This window comes from Amblyomma maculatum, chromosome 6 (genome assembly GCF_055883805.1).
Source record: "Amblyomma maculatum isolate TAMU_Amacu chromosome 6, ASM5588380v1, whole genome shotgun sequence".
In the NCBI taxonomy this organism is placed as follows: domain Eukaryota; kingdom Metazoa; phylum Arthropoda; class Arachnida; order Ixodida; family Ixodidae; genus Amblyomma; species Amblyomma maculatum.
In genome coordinates, this window is record NC_139349.1 from 68,590,231 (window position 1) to 68,607,428 (window position 17,198).

Consider the following 17,198-nt stretch of genomic DNA (forward strand, 5'->3'; position numbering starts at 1 on the left):
AAAAGTTTTCAGAAAATCAATGCAGTTGCAACCATTTCAGCGAGATACATGTGATACACCATGCAGTTGCAGATACTCTCTGTGAGCAGGCAGGGCTGCATATAAATGGCAGTGACTGAAAAAAGAAACGAAACACTGAATGACAGAATGGTAACTAATTGAAATAAGTATTCTTTTAGACCGCAAGCGATAGTAGCCCAATAAAATGTACAACTAATAATCATGGTGCTCTAGGCATTTGCTGCAAAGCACTTTTGCATGGGAAAGGTGCTATTTCTCATCCAAGTCTAAAAGTTAAATCGAAAGATTACTGAAAGGAGTCAAGGCAGTGCATGCATTCTATGTGTAAAAGGTTAAATGACTTTCTCCTATAACTGGCCACCTTTTCATAGGTTGCAGCGACACTAACGGGGCCATATTGAATGCTTAAAATTTCAAATACATTTTTCCTTCATTCATGTTCCTGTTAGCATGATCTCAGTACAAGCCAACGTAGATGACAGTCTTGCTGCAGCCTGCTTTTGCTGCACGAATTAGTCTCTTACATGGCACTTTATTTGGCTTTGAATTGCATTATGGAGTTTGTCCCTGCTATAGCGGAGGTTTTCGGCTAATTTTTACCATCTTTATTTAAAGTGTGCCAACATTGCAGTGCATGTAGAAAAGCACCACACTGCATTCGTCTTCTAGTTATCTTTTATTTTCTGTAGTCTTTTTCCTTGCAGTGGCCCCATATATTGCACTGGTGTTTAGACAGTTCAGATTTCCTTTGTATGCATATGAACACTTTTATTGCCCGTTTTTTTGCTTTTAGTACTTGCTATTTGAGACTGCTTAATTATTGCTTTCTGGGAATTTCCAACTTCTGCTGCAGCTTTTACGTTTAGAATGTTTGAAGGCACGGTTCGATCCCACCAATTTTCACCTCAATGAACTATATTTCTGATTTCCAGATCATATCGAATAATCCAAGTGTTTGCCCCATCAAAAACAGGTCCGGGAGCAATGTTCTACTTTAACAAAATTTTTGCAAATACACAGAAGTTATTTGTCTAAATGTTATGGACATCAGTTCGCTACATGATTTGGTCTCACCACTGCAGTCTCTGCGATTGCGATGGTGCTACTGACGCTCCCTATAGAATTCATGCACAGAAAAGGAACATAGTAGTTCAGGATTGTAAACTGCCGGGTTAGTTGGTTCATACTGCATAGAAAGGAAACCAGCGAAATCAGACGCAGGACTGATTTCGCAGGCACACACCACAACACTTGACCTACAACTGATTTATTCCGATGAAGAAATGCTTATTTTAAAATTCCCTGTGCACACACCCTGTAGACAATGCACTTTGTGCACCATGATGAAGTGGCATCTATAATGATAAAAACTTGCACTCCTTTTTGGTGATAATCAGACAAATCACTGACACATTTCTGCTTATTCTTTTTGATCAGGAATGCTTCTAATAGCTCACGCTTAGATTTCCCCCGACCGATAATGCTAACAGTGTGAAAACTTGAACATTTGCAGTCCTTGACATGTAAGGCTACTTCCTGTGCCAGTGCCCAAACTTGTTCGGTGTTGCCTCAGGCGCTCATTCAAGCCTGCTCCGGTTTGGCCTATGTAAATTTTTTGCATGACAATGGTTCTGAATAAACCACGCCCACTGCGCGTGTAGTGAACCTAGTCTGGTGTTTCGTTTTACAAACACCAGTTTTGTAGTGGTCTCCAGATATTTGGGCACACAAACCAGACACTTTGCAGGGAGCAGAAAATACCATAGTGACAACGAACTTCTGAGCCACTTTTTTGAGACCGCATGAAGCCTTGTGGAAGTAAGGGACAACTTCTAACTTTCTTCTTTCCACTTCTAGTGGGCTTGCAGCCTTTTTAGATAACTTCAGTTGTTTCCCCAAGGATTTCCCCACCGCTAGCACAAATGAGGGTGGAAACCCAGAACATTGTAGCCGTTCAACCTGCTGCATCACATGAGGGCAACTGTTAAAGCTTTAAGACATTCAAGAAACACAAGTTTCCAATGCTGTGCTTCACTAACTTTAAATGGGCAGATTCATACGGCAAAAGTGCCTTTTTAGACCTGGGCGCTTATTTCCAACACACATATCGATTGGCTAAAAAAGTCTATTCTAAATCAAGGAACCTAATGGTCTTGTCAGAAGGAATCCGATTTGCAAAAACTAAGTTTTTAGAACAGGTGCTAAAAACATTTAAAATCTGGTCTGCCACAAGGGTAAGCTAGTCAGTTTCGAGTAAGTTCAATACATATTACTAAACATCGTCAACATATCCAAAAACCCTTACAACACGTGAATCTTTTAGAGAGCATTGCACAGCACTGGTGCGACACAGGAACCAATGCAAATTCCTTGTTTTTGCAGAACATAATTATCACCATGCTGTGCAATCGTAGAATTCAAGTACTTTTAAAAGGTTGTGGAAGGATTCCACACAGATGCCACATTAGAAATTGTCCCAGTTCTTTCAATTAATTCGCGCACAGAAATAAAAAGTTTATCATGGGGGTACAGAATACACCTCTACAACCTTCAAAAGGACACTGGAAACGTCTACGCAAAATCTTGAAATCGGAGCTGTACCGGCAAGGAATGGATGCGACTTATGGATGTGCATTCAAGTCGGACATCCCTGGGCGGCTGCAAGTAGGCTTCGAGAGCATCTTCGTCTTGCTTCACTACTCACTGAAGCCTACTAGAATGACTTTCGGCGATATCTGCCTAGAAAAAATATGGAAAACAACTGGTACAGCTGTAACGTACCTGGGCGGAGCCCCTCTTCCCTCAAAATTTGACGACATCTTAAAGCCGGGACCTAAGTACTCCCTTGAGCCACGGTCCCGCAAGCATGAGCTTCTGGCAGCGGTCCAGAGTGGCTGACAAGGCCCCTTTTGAGGCGAAAGCTTGCTGCATCTCAGCGGGAGTTGTCTCATGAGAACTTGGATGGGCTGGCATCAACCAAGCAAAGATTTGCGCCATTTGGTCACCCATTTCCAACAAGAAGGCCTTGGTCTCCTTTAAGCCGACAAGGAAGGTGGGTTCGCGGTGTTTCCCTCTTTTCTTTTTAAGACTAAAGTGGCCGAAGTTATAGAGAAGAACTCCAAGAAGGCAGAATTAAAACCACATAAAGCAAGCCTTAAGATTCATAACAGGTTAAATTTGGGCAGTATTGAGAATCAAGTTCGTAAATGTCGACAAGACAACCTGCGTGCTTTTCACAGCAAAGAAAAAGGCCTGCTATCCCTTTTAGGGCAATCGTCACGGAAGGTTCGTGGCAAAAAGTGATTTTAAATCACCTGCAGCATTCCTTCGAGGGCCTGGTGCCTGCGGATCCTTTTGTTGCGCAGGGCTCAATGGGCCTGGTGGAGGGCCGCAATCGCAGTTTTCCCGGTGCTAATACAGCCTTTTCGGTAGACGTTGTGGACATGTTTTATTCTGTGCCCCATGACAAACTTTTTAATGCCGTGCACAAATTAATTCAAAGAATTGGGACAATTTCCTTCCAGAATAAGTGTGGCATCACTTGGAATCCTTCCTCAAACTTTTAAAAGTGTACTTGAATTCTATGGTTGCACAGTATGGAGATAATTGTCCTGCAAAAACGAGGAGTTTGCATTGGTCCGTCGCACCAGTGCTGTGCAACATATTTTTTGAAAAATTTAACTCTATGCTACGAGGCTCTCTAAAAGACATACATATTGTAAGGGGTTTTAGATATATTGACGATCCTTTAGAAATACTGATCTTAACCGAAACTGACCAGCTTACCCTTTGGCAGACCAGATTTTAAATGTTTTTAGCACCTGTTCTAAAAGCTTGGTTTTTGCAAATCAGATTCATTCTGACAAAACAATTAGGTTCCTTGATTTAGAATTGACTTTTTACCCAATCGACATGCGTGCTGGAAATCTGCGCCCAGATCTATAAAGGCACTTTTGCCATATGAATCTGCCCATTCTAAGTTAGTGAAGCGCGGCATTGGAAACTTCTTCCTTGAATGTCTTGAAGAAGAGTTGCCCTCATGTTATGCAGCATAGTCTGGCAGAGCAGGTTGAACGGCAACATGTTCTGGGTTTCCAGCCTTAGTTGCGCTGCCGATGGAGAATCCTTGGGGAAAAAACTGAGTTATTTTCAAATGCTGCAAGCCCACTAGAAGTGGAAAGTTGTCCCTTACTTCCACAAGACTTCACGTGGTCTCAAAAAAGTGGCTCAGAAGTTCGTTGTCACTATGGTATTTTCTGCTCGCTGCAAACTGTCCGGTTTGTGTGCCCAAATCTCTGGAGACCAGTGCAAAACTGAGGTTCATAAAATGAAACACCAGACTAGGTTCATTACATGTGCAGTGGGCGTGGTTTATTCAATCCCACTGTCATGCATAGGCAAAACCGGAGCGTGCTTGAATGAGGGCCTGAGGCAACACTAAACAACTTTGGGCACTGGCTTAGGAAGGCTTTACACGTTAATGACTGCAAATGTTTCCCAAGTTTTCACACCGCTAGCATTATCGGTTGGGGGAATCTAAATGTGAGCGTGAGCTACTAGAAGCATTCCTGATCAAAAAGAATAAGCAGAAATGCTTCAGTGATCTGTCTGAAAGACTGCAAGTTTTTATCATTATAAATGCCATTTCATCATGTGGTGTGTGAAGTGCATTGTCTGTAGGGTGTGTGCACAGGGAATTTTTAAAATGAGCATTTCTTCACTGGAATAAATTAGTTGTAAGTCCAGCGTTGTGGTGTGTGCTTTCTTTGCTCTTGTCCTGCGTCTGATCTCACTGGTTTCCCTGCTATGCAAAACCAACATAATGTGATCTGGTGCAAGTGACTTCGCTGGTTTCCTTTCTATGCAAAAGCAACATAATGTGACCTGGTGCAAGATTGCCTAGAAGTTTTACCGGTGGCTCAGAATCCATGTGTGCAGCCCACAGGCATTGGTAGCTTTCAGCTGTCCCGTGTTTTCACTCGTTTTGATGATGGAAGCGCGTCTAAATCGAGTGTACTATGTCCATATCAGTGTGCAGTTACTGTGGTCATGGTAGCAGACGATGGTAAACACAGGCTTGTTTCAAATTATCTCTGCTGCAACCACGGTGTTAGATTCGTTAACCCTAGTTGAATTGCGATAGCAACGGCGGAAGATTCTTTTGCCTGCTACATTATTCCCTTATCACGCCCTATCAGTGTAAGGTGCTACATTATTGGGGACACTTAAGCTCATCCTTTAAGAGTATGACGCTAGAGCGTAAGTTACCAGTCTTCTTCTGCTCCTCCTCCTCAGCTGTGCAAGGTCAAGCTTGGCCTTCGCCGGGACCACGCGACAGCTCGAAACCTGGCGCAGTATTGCTATCACAATAAAATGTGGATCGTTGGCTTGTACGGCGGCCATAACATATGGATGAAGAAGTAGGCAAAACGTCTTGTAACACAAGGCCGAAGTCAACATTTTATGCAGGGAACACGTAGCTGGTATGTAAGGTGCAAACAATCATGCCTCTCTTTTAAGCCCCCAGTAATCAAATATTTTTAAGCTCAGTGAGGGATTCAAGAGTCTGCGCTGATGGCGGAGAAGTCTGACAGCCCAACTTAAGCGTTTACTTCTGTCGCAGTTCCTAACGAATAGTTCATATCAAAGTTGGAACATCTCATGACCTTTGACTGCATATTTCTGAGTAATAATTGTGTTTTTGATCTGGTACCTTGAGTCTTCCTCTCACGTTTAACTTTAATGACGTGCGCAGGTTTCAGTCCTATACTCTCGTTGCCATCTCTAACACGTTATTCTGCAATAAAAAGGCGGACGTCGACGCAAATAGGCTTGCGGGTAGTCATCTGCTGTGCGCTCACGTTTAGGAGCGGAGCGGCTTTGACGATCCATGGGTTCTTTTCTTCGTATTGTTGTCTTCTTCGACAAGTATTCTGGGAAACTAGAACTAATCGTCGGAATGGCTTCTCCAGGCAGAAAGCAATTCGTGACGCACTGACAAGCACCTTCCCATTGTAATGAGCCTGCCATATTTTGGTAACAAAACTCTTCCCGCAGACATAGTCGGCTGCAAGCGGTCCTTGCGCGGTATGGCGAACTGACAAGTTTTTAAGCGGCCCTCATCTTATGGAGCAGCGAACATGGACACTTTCTCAGAGCATGTCTTAATTGTAACCGGAGTTACATCGAGGGACGAAGAATTTTTTCCCCATGCAGTCATTTGTCCATCGCGCAACGATCGGCGACAAAATCACTTCTCCGTGCGCTGATTCCGACGAAGAGGACGGCAGCGAAGCCAAATGTCAACCACAGCAAAATGTCACATTCTGTGCACAGTGCTAGAAGGGCCGCATTTCCGAGACGCTGGTGGCATATATGTACCCCAAGCGCACCAGCCGATCCTCCACGCCACGGAGTGGCAGGCTTGTCAAGGGTGCGCTGCTCGCGCCTTGGCGGTGGCCTCGGCTCAGCCGCCTAGGGGGCTCTACCTGGAACCCGTGGCTGGGTCAAGTTACCGCAGTGTTCAAAACGCGGACGGCAATGGTGAACGGGAGTCTTCCCCAGGCAGCGTAAGAAAACAGCTACTCGCAGAGACTTTTGATGGCTCGAGGCCCATACACCCAGTATAAAGACCCATAATATAAAGACCTTCACTAAGTCCGCCCCTCAAACAACAAGCGCTGGCTAGCAACTGACGTGAGCATTACGCACGGAGATGTAGTGTGGCGACTGGACGTTGCAGGCCCGACTCAACGTAGCGCCCTCTCTTGGCTTGCTGGCAAGTTCGTTCCAATGTTCTCCAACAAGTGCCACAAGGCAGCTTGTTGGTAGCATACCACTCGTTAGGTGTTGGTAGGACTAACATGGTCGGACACAATGCATTAAGGTGCTTTCATTTCACTGCGTTTTTGCACTGGTGTAACTGCAAGTGCCACAGTAAGAGAAGGCCCTATATGCATGCCTCTTTGTGCACAATGACAATGTTTACATGAAGGAGACTGGTCATGTAGAGGGGGTGCACTGAGGGTCCCAGATGCACCCTGACAGCATGTTTTATTCCAGCTCCCTGTAACATGCAGAGGGGAAGGGGTAGGAGTTGTTGAATACTATGCTTACCAGGCTGCAGAGTGAGTAAGGAGAGCAACAACAACAACAACAAAAAAAAAAGCAGGCAGGCAAATGAGGGCAGTGCATGAAGACAGGAGAGAAAGGCAGAGAAAGCTGTCTGTTGAAGGGAATGAGAACGGTTTAGAAGCGGCCAGCGCGCTCCTCCCGGTCCTTCTTCTCCCGGGAGCGCGACCTGCGCTCGCGGCTACGACTGCGGCGCCTGCGCTCACGGCTGCGGCTGCGACGTCGAGGACCTTTGGGACTTCGTGATCCAGATCGGGACCTAGGGCAACACATTGTGCGGATGAACTTGTAAAGAAAGTGCGAACAAAACGTTGCACATATAAAAACACACATGCTCAAATTTGATTAAGCCTCAACATACCACGAACGCTTCTTCACCACAGATGTTAGGAACAGTGAATTGTATAAGCAAAAAATAATGGACAGATGGTAAAAAAAAAAAAAAAAAAAAAAAAAAAAAAAAAAAAAAAAAAGCCACCAATAAAACTTCGTTTCAGGTATATTACATATCTCAGCTATTGGTAGCACATGTGCTGTGTGTGTGCGTTATCAGAGAAATATCGCTGGGAAAAACAGCTGTGATGCGGAGAGTCTCAGTAGTGAAATGCGATACAAAGAGTGCAAAGCTAACAGAAATGACACAATGCACCTAAGCCTGTAGAGCTCTATAAATCACATGGAAGGCATTTTACCAAGTTTGTGGAATGCAGAAAATGATTCTAGGCAGAGGGAAGTCCACTGTTCATAAAGCGGCACCTACTCGTTGCTTCCAACCGCCAAATAATCCTCTCAAGGCCGTGAAATGCTTTGAGAAGCGATAGTAGTTAGCAGCTTTAAAGGCAAATCATTACATTTGGTAAATGCACACAATCTATACTCTGCGACAACTTTTTCTCGCTGTGAAGCTCTTTTCGTATGCAGCCAAACACAGACACTGTCTGCAGTTATTACGTCCCTCCTGAAATGTGGCACATCGTCAATATTTGTTACTTAAGGCATAGCTCTAACAAACATGCCAACTTTCACCACCCGCGCTTTCAACAACGGCTCCCATATGCCAGCTTCCCCTGCGACCTTTGCTCATGTATATGCACTTTGCCACTCAATCACTAATCCCTTGACATGTGCCTCTATATTATCTCACACACACTCTTTAGCACACAGACGTATGCTATCTGGTTATGTGAAAGACCACCTCACAGATACATGCAGCCTCGCTTAATCAAGCTGTACATATGTGCTCATTAAGCCTAGAGGCAGCAGAGCTGAATAGGACTGCAAGGGGCCTATAAGGTTTTATTTCGCCCACTCTCCAATATCTATTGAGAAGCCTCAAGTTGGAAGCAAAAGTTCCTGCCAAATCGTCCATGTCATGCGGTTCCATGGCGTCGTACAACCCTATGACCGATCAGTGCCCAGCATTATCGGCTACCAGCTATCACCTCGTTAGAGCCATGCTAGTAATTTTTCGCTCATAATTCATACGCTGATAAGGCCAATGGCGCATCGTTAGGGTGTCTAGCAAACCACTATGTTCAAAATCAGCGACTTTTCCAGGTTTTCCCTGGTTATTTCAATTCAAATCCCTGACAAGTGAAGAGGCTCAAAAATGTAGCTGCTGATGACAATGAGCATAGACGAATAATTCCCAAAAAAGCTATTTATTAATCGTATTCTGCAATTTAGAATAGTGAAAAGTCTGTCATTAGAGTTAATGGGATTTAAGAACGTCAAAGGTTTGCTGAAAAGAACCTATTGATACCAGCCTCAGAGCACGCGAGCCGCCTACCCCAAAAGCAGCAAGGCCAATTGAATCCAATATGGCTACGCGTGTGCGCTTGGCAGCACTATGGTCGCAGCACTAGAGTTCTAGAGCACTGTAGCATCACAGCTACAGCACTGTGGCTGATCGCTTTCGCGCTGGCCGCTGCCAGAAAAGTTATTCCTGCTTTTTGTCGCGTATTACTCTACCCCCTCATGTGCATATTGGCTTTTCTATGGCAGCTCAGCCATGCACTGGCGTCAGAGTAATATATCGCGCCTCGCGCTGCGGCGCGGATGCTGTGGGGGCTGCGCGGTGGCGAGACAGCACACACACACACACAAAAAATCCACATTAATGGTGTACTTGCTCTGCAGCAGCTTAATATGAAAATGCACTGCAAAATATATAGCGCCATTTTCATTGACTAGGAGAATGTTTTAATGGCTTCCTTGACATTTCACCGATTTTTCACGGCGCATAAAATTTTCCTAACAATTTCCCGTTTGCTAGACACATTGATTGCCAGGAGGATGGGGGCCTTTAACGCTAGCGTGTTAATAAAACAGTTTAAATCATGACAGTAATTTGTTCGGCAACAAGCAGCAGCTTTGCTGCAAAGAAGAAGGAAAGCTGCGGCTTACCTCCTGCGGCGCTTGCGGCCATACAGTTCCCGGCGCAGCTCCCTTGAGATGGGCTTGAGGTGCATGAAGTTGCAAAAGCCACTGCGCGTGCACTCCCTAGATACAACGGGAAAGAAGGCAGCCCCTGATGACATCACACTCCTCCTCTGTCCACAAGCTGTGCATCACTCTCGCTGCCGCAACAAGTGTGAACCTGGGTACAGTAAGTGTTAATTTGCACGCACAAAAAATCTCCTATCGTGCGAGACAGTTTCCGGCTGTCACGCACAATGGGAGAGTACATGCCTGGCCTTGTCCTAAACGGAGTGCACTTGTACTCCTTCAAAAAAAAACAGTGTTCAGTCAGCTGCACTGCACAAAAATTTTCCCAGCAAACTGAGGACATGTTACGGGGCATCTAAGCTGCAGAATGAGTGGCAGATTGCAAAGACCACTATCTGAACATAATTTGATATGACTGATGGAAAAGTGTGGTGAAAAAAAAAGACTATTGTGGCTTCCTGCGCAGAAATGTGCATCTTAAGACTACAACTGCATTTCCAGGACATTATATGCAATGGTTAAAACCTTGCTTTCAAGCTATACATGTCTTAATAAACTGACCATGACACAAAGAGGAGGAGCTGAGATCACAGATGCCTTAAAGAGACACGGAGCAACTCCATTATTCGTTTTGCCTGGCCTTTCCAAGCTAGGCCAACGTTAGACCAGAAAGTTACCCTGAAGAATTTTCACACCATCCATTTCAAACTTTTGATGTCTATCCTGAACAGGTATTCACGATGGCAATTTTGAAGCAAATAACAATGTAGCTCAGCCTTTGGAGGGTCCGAGCCTAAAAAAAAAAAAAAAAAAAAAAAAAAAAAAAAAAAAAAAAAACATACTTTATTTCATTTTTCATCCTCTGCTAGCTTGTATTATAAAAGCTCCATTCTTTATTTTTATTTAGTGAAAGCAGTGCTTACTAATGTGGAATGTGGTAATCTACTGATAGATCGATTTTAATTAGTCCTCAATGTTTGTCAAAGCACTTATTTGGACCAATAATTAATTACCATTATAGCACAAATTCACTTAATTATGTTCTAAAAAAGGGGAAAATAAACCTGTATAGATTGTATTATAGCCTTGTTGCATTCGATTGCAATATATATATATATATATATATATATATATATATATATATATATATATATATATATGTGTGCTCTCATATGTCTCAGATTCTTGCAAAATGAAAATGTCTGAAAAATGCCTGGTATTTGTATCACCAGTGCTAGAGCTAGGAGAAAGCAGCGACATATTAATGATAATACCATGCACTTTACTGGACACCCAGCACACATAGCCACCAGGCACAGTAGTATATATGTAATTACTAAAAAGGCAAAGTATCTGTTAAAGCTTTGCTTATACTGCTTTTGCCACGGCTGTATTAGCTGCTTCTACAAAGCATCAAATCGAAAATTTAGCAAAAGATGAAATGGAAAGGAAGGTGAGGATGGTTCTCAAATCCTGGCACTGACAGTGCAACAGAAACACCCTTGCAGTTGCTTAGAAAAGCATTTCCAGCATGAAATAGCATGAAACTGTGCACAGAGAATGTGTAAAAAAAAATAAAAAAGACCTGAAAATGACAATTGAATATGGGCAATCATGTTCCACGTGCAACAAATGCACACATAACAGCATGCAATCACAAGAGAGCATTATTTAATTAACTCCTGAAAGCTATCAAAAATATTTATACTCTCTGCACGGTATGATACTAGCCGCAGCTCAGTGCACGCATTAATGACCACAGGTCTGCGCTTTTTAGTCTAAACCTGATGTTTAGACTAAACTGCTGTACACAGTTGAGCAATACGCACGTTGTGAAAATGCAAGGTTTGTTCCTGCAATGTCGCAGGCAATATGACGGCCAAATCTAATTCACATAACCCAAGTTGTGCCCCCAAATAGGTTGCAATTCCTGCATGCTGGAAAAAGAAAAAGCAAAGTTTTTTTTTTTTCAAGGAATAATAGCACAAAGCAGCCCAAAGCATCCATACACAAGTGAGAACCATGTTGGTCACAACGTGTTTTTTCCTCTTGCAGTGAGCTTATACTGCAAATAAATATATTTAATGTGCAAACTTCTCCCCCTTTGATGATTGTTTTTGCAAGACTCTAGTAGTGCACTCTAAAACAAATATATTTAATGTGCAAACTTCTCCCCCTTTGATGATTGTTTTTGCAAGACTCTAGTAGTGCACTCTAAAATAAACAGATGAAGATGGTACCTGAGTTTCAAAAAGTGAAAGCAGTTCATTACACAGTCAAACCAGATTATAACTAACATAAAGAAAGTAAACCTTGCCTTATGTTAAACATCTGGAACCAATTTATTATTGCTTATGTGAAATATATTTTTCATAATGAACTGCATCTTGGATACATCAAGCCCTGAGCGCATGTAATCGTGTAGTCAACCAATACCCAACACTAGTGAGCGTGGCGGCTGCACAGCTATCGACAATCATGACTGGTTGCACCATTTGGCAGCTACATCTGAACTTTGCACCTTTATGTGGCCCCCTTTCGTCTTGTGCTGCCCCTATTTGGCAGTTATCTCAATCTCTCATATACTATGTATGTGCAAGCAGTCCTAGGCCTAGCATGCTTTTAGGATTGTAGAACTGGCATAGGGAGACACCAGAAACTACACACTTGGGAGACACTTAAGCTCTGCCTTAAGAGTGAAACATGATAATTTCAACGAACCTTGTCGGCATTCCTGCTTGTCATTTGCCAACACCTGCTTATCTCATTACTGACTTGCACAACTTGCTTAGATCTGCACTTTCCATTCTTTTTGTTTGTTCCCAATAGCAGTTGCTTTCGATGGTAACACTGCTTTGTATATCATTATTAACTCCCAATTAGCTCTTAATTAATTACAGCTAGCATTAGTATGTGTCTTCAATAAATGCCACTAAGCCAACTCAAAGACCACAATGTGTTCACCAGGTTCCCTTCTAACATGCATGAACTAATGAGCTCAAGCAATTTAATGTTCAATATTCTTGTTTCTGTATGTTACAGCAACCTCTTCACGAATTTTGATGTTATTTAGACATTTGCCTAAATTGTTTTTGCTTTAAGGTTCATCAAACTATTCGTTACAAATGACAGAATCGCTGGCAACACTAGCAATGCTGGGTTTTCTGCGAAATGGGCTCCTTACATTATCATATAGAATTATGGTAGCGCTATGCTAGCCACACTCTCCCTCTTAGTGTGAAAGCATTAATCCGGAGGGTCAGAGCCTAGCAAAACCGTTCAACGCTTGTGCAGTCACTCTGATTGGCTAAGCTGTTTTGTGAGGTCATGTGGAATCACATGGGTAACCAAGTCTAAGTCCGGTATAGCTGCTTTAACGCCAGACTCTTCCCGACAGCTCTTTCAAGTTCGACAGCCAACAAAGAGCGCTCAAGGTTATGCCTGACCAATGACTAATAATGACTACTTGTAGTGCTTTCACACCAGTTTAAAAAAAGAAAAACCATTGGAGCAGACCAAATAGTCTGGTTTGATCCCAGGTCTGGTGCAACCCTGCGACCTCGCTTTTGCACATTATAATTCTAGCCAATATTCTCCGCATTTCTCTTTACATCCCCCACGGTTCCTATGTTCACTCTGCACAGTTCTCCAGTGTTCTTGCTCCCATAATTTCGGCCATTTCACCATCAGCGCTTCCCATCAATATTACCATTACAAAGAACAGATGAGAATCACGGAATGCCGGGTGCTGTCATGTCCGCCAACGGACAAGTGTCAATAATGAAGTGGATACTGAAATTCACGTTATTGTTGTACTAACTGAGAAAGGGCAGAAAACAGTCTATCCAATAGGCACAGCAGTTTGTTACTAGCAAGCGCAGTTTGAGCGTAGGACAAGAGCACACACCTTTTTTCATCGCCAAGTGTCAAGAGGCAATACCAGGCGGCAATACAGACTAGCCCGGTTATAGCGAAATAGTGGTTATAAAGAAGGAGTTTTGAAGTTCCCACTCCTATTTTTGCATTTTGAAAACAATTTGGGTGTGGCTTTATAGTAAACAAAAGCGTCTCAGCGGATATAGCAGAGATTTTGCAGCAAATGAAAAATAATTTACCACATGGAACATTCTTAAGCCTTTCAGGTAAATTTCTGTGCGAAAGTAACAGTAAACTCAGCTGACGGCCGCACGCGTGGTGTCATCTGCACTCCCGCAAAGAGAAAGGTTTGTTGCTTTACCACCTAGCTTGGCTCGCCGCCTTCCTTGAACGGCTTAAAGCTGACTGCACAGGAGAAAAAAAAAAAAGTAAAGGAGGCCAATTTTTATTGGTGACGTCACAAAGAGCGGTCAATTTGGTCAACAGCAGCACTTGAAATTGTCTCCTCATGGTTCTCAAAGCAGGAAGAAATAGTGGGGGTGTTGCAAGTGCTGCTTATTTCCTCCACTTCCATGGATCGCTGTATCGGCTTTCCTGTATGCCCGTGATGACACCATCCCGCTTACACTGCCCTATTCTGACTTTTTTAGCTTTGATTCCTCGTAGCCACCGACTTAACTAAAATTTTCAGGACCTGCTAAGTTATCTCCTCTCCTGGAACCAACTCTGACCGCCCCTGTTAATTCTCAATTTTGGACAAGTGCACCGAAGCGTGAAATGTAATATCGCACGGAGCTTTGCGCAGTCCACACTTTCAGCAATAATCGAGAACAGCAACACCATTCTTGACAACGCTGCTGGCAGCAAGGACTGAAAGAGGTAGGCGTGGCACATACGGAGTGTAAAAGCTGCACTTTATGAGTGACTCGTCGATGAGTGCCTTACGAGGACAAAGCTCCAGCGGCTGACATCGCTGCAACAGCTGATGGTGACACTATGACAGCTTGCTTGCATAACCCCTGGAGGTATGCGCCACACAGACCATTCTCGCAGACGGTGACGACGTTGTCACAGAGGCTTTCATGACTGACAAGTTGCTGAGAGCATCATGGAGGAACCACTGTGGACAGCGCTTCCGACAACATTTGTATTCTATCCTAAGGTGGTAACCATCACAGCAGTTGACGTTCAACAAATTTTCCTCAAGTTCAGAGCAGAACATTGATTCACATTTGGACAATATGGAGGCCACGACCTTAAGTCCGCACTCACGAAACGTGTTCAGGGAACTTCACACCACTTCTTCCAGTGGTGATAAATTAAACTGTCTACATCTGTCATTTTTTTTTCAGAGCCGAGATATAATGAAACGGCAGACATAGCGAAGCGATCTCTGATTCCTGCCAACTTCTCTATAACTGGGCTAGACTGTAATGATTATATCAAACAAATTCTGGTGGGCTAAGCTGTTCGTTCGGTTTCGGTTTGTGAGGTTTAACGCCTCAAAGCGACTCAGGCTATTAGAAAGATGTGGTGGGCTCCGGAAATTTCGACCACCAGAGATTTTTAAATGTGCACTGACACCACACAGAACACGAACACCTTGCTTTTCGCCTCCATCAAAAAGCGGCAGCCATGGCCGAGTTTCGATCCCGCATCCTTGGGCACAGTAGTCGAGCTCCTTAACTACTGCACCACCACGGTGGGGCCATGCTGTTCGTTATAAGCAGGTATGACTGTAATAATAATGTCCCAATGACTATTACTAATGTTGTGCCATACCAAACAGCAACACAAGCATGATATGATTGGGATGATCAACAAAGGTGAAATTGTAACCAGCAAGCGATACTTGCTTACCGCCAGCACCCATACTTGAGCACTTGCAATAAGACAGCAAAAGGAACAGCCGTGTTGCTGTAAAGGAAGTTTTCAAGGATGCTGAAAATCAAAACCAACAACTTCCACATTCCGGCTGGAGCTGAAAGACAATGCTGAATATTATGAGAAAGAAGTCATCTGTGGAGAGTTTGAAGTGCTGTCCAGCTAAAACAGAAATGCCTCGGGTGACCATGAGAGGAGGCTGAAAATGGAGAACACGACGTCAGACGAAGTGTGGCGTCAGAAAGCTAGAGCACATCCCTGGTTTTAGCATCCAGACTGGCACCTATGCTACAGTACAGCGAGAAAAAAAAAAGGGGGGGAAGGGGGAATTAAGGCTGCAAGAAGCAAGTCAAAGCTGGAAAAAAGAAAAATAAACAAGGACAAACTCTGTGATTCCTGAACTTCTGTGGCTATGGGATCCCAGTGCCTGTACCGAGGAGGAAGCTGCAATAAAATGCTGCGGAAAAAGAAAAGTGCAACAAGGCAGCACAGTTTCTTGGCAACAAGGCCAGCTTTTCTTAGCAACCGCAAGGAGTTTCTGAGACAACCTGTCACAAAACCAAGGTATGAAGTGCACAAAGACTAGGAGTTTCAGTGCATTGCAAACGTGGAGTCAAACAATGCCGCCGTTTCCGTACAGCCTGTCCGTCACCCGCCCCACCCAAGGAAGAGCCACTTACTCAGTAGCTGTCGTGGAACGCCAAGTCTTTGCTTTCAAGCTAAAAAGACAGAGCAACAGGATTACTCCTCAGAGCTTTCCAAATGGGCAGCGGGCTATTCACTGCTGCCGTCATTTTATCTAGCTGCCAATGTCTCTTAATCCATTTAATTAAATAACAGTTCACTGCACAGCAATACAGGCACAATTTAATCCAAGCGAGAACACTGCACTGCCTAAGCAAGGATGGGCACGGAACTCAAGCATACCGTCTTGAGCATGCATGACAGCTGGTGAGACAAGTGGCCACCTAAAGCTAATGGACAGCAGCTGTCAATGATGGCAGTCTTCAATCTCTGCGTAGTCAAGAGTAATTGCTGAGATACATGCCTACAGTAATGAACAAAGGATGCCATGTTGCACACCCTATTTGCCAAAGAGAAGCAAGGAAATGTTAAAGAAACAAGTGCCTCGCTTGTTCAAAAACTGCAGCTTTGAGAGTGAGGACAAAGACGTTCTGTCACGTTCTGTCGCCACAGGCTTAACATGAGCTAGGCTCACATACGATGGTGACCCTTGCAGGGGGAGAGACAGTGTAACGCATGAGAGGAGAAATTACGATGGAGACAGTTTCATGCACCACCAATGCAGTGACACAGCCCATTTATTAGCCCAGTAAGCTGCTTACCCATCATATTGTACTAGGGCTATGCACGAATTCTGGTTAGGCCCCGGCCAGCTTATGTTTGTCTTGAATGGGCTAGCCGGGCTTTGCAATCTCGAGCACATGCAAAAAAGACAAAACTCTCCCTCTCTCGCACAAGAGTCCTCTGCGCACCTTTTTGCCGAGGACAACTGCCAGCGACCAATGACTGAAGAGAAAGGTTGCTTGAGGGCTATTAAGTTTTAAATTTCGTTTCTCCCACTTTGGTCGTAGATGTTAAGGGTAGGTGTGCGCCGCGCCATAGCCTCCCACGCATCTCTGTTGTAATTTGACCCGGGTCTCGATAAGGCTGTGGTAGAATGGGCATGTTGCATCTACCCAAAGCGTCCGTAGTGCGCATAGTCGCTTCTTGTTTCTCGGCCCAGAAAATGCAGCAGTGATGCTTTGTTGACACCTGAACCTGAACTATAAAGCAAATGTAAAGCGTTACCGTAAAAACCACAGCTGTTATTACAG

General features: G+C 43.9%; 1 protein-coding gene across 2 annotated transcripts in view; it reads right to left on the reverse strand.

The window, feature by feature from the left end:
• Positions 1-7,028: 7,028 nt before the first annotated feature.
• U2af38 (U2 small nuclear riboprotein auxiliary factor 38) overlaps positions 7,029-17,198 on the reverse strand; it is a 32,790-nt gene continuing 22,620 nt past the window's right edge. Inside the window, exons 7-9 of one of the 2 annotated variants that reach the window (XM_084606885.1) lie at positions 16,041-16,079; positions 9,559-9,654; positions 7,029-7,411 (exon numbers count right to left, since the gene is read on the reverse strand). In XM_084606885.1, the coding sequence (XP_084463011.1) occupies positions 7,270-7,411; positions 9,559-9,654; positions 16,041-16,079 (277 nt within the window). In that variant the 3' untranslated portion in view covers positions 7,029-7,269. The remainder of the gene's footprint in view (positions 7,412-9,558; positions 9,655-16,040; positions 16,080-17,198) is intronic. The other variant, XM_084606886.1, reaches the window with a different exon arrangement.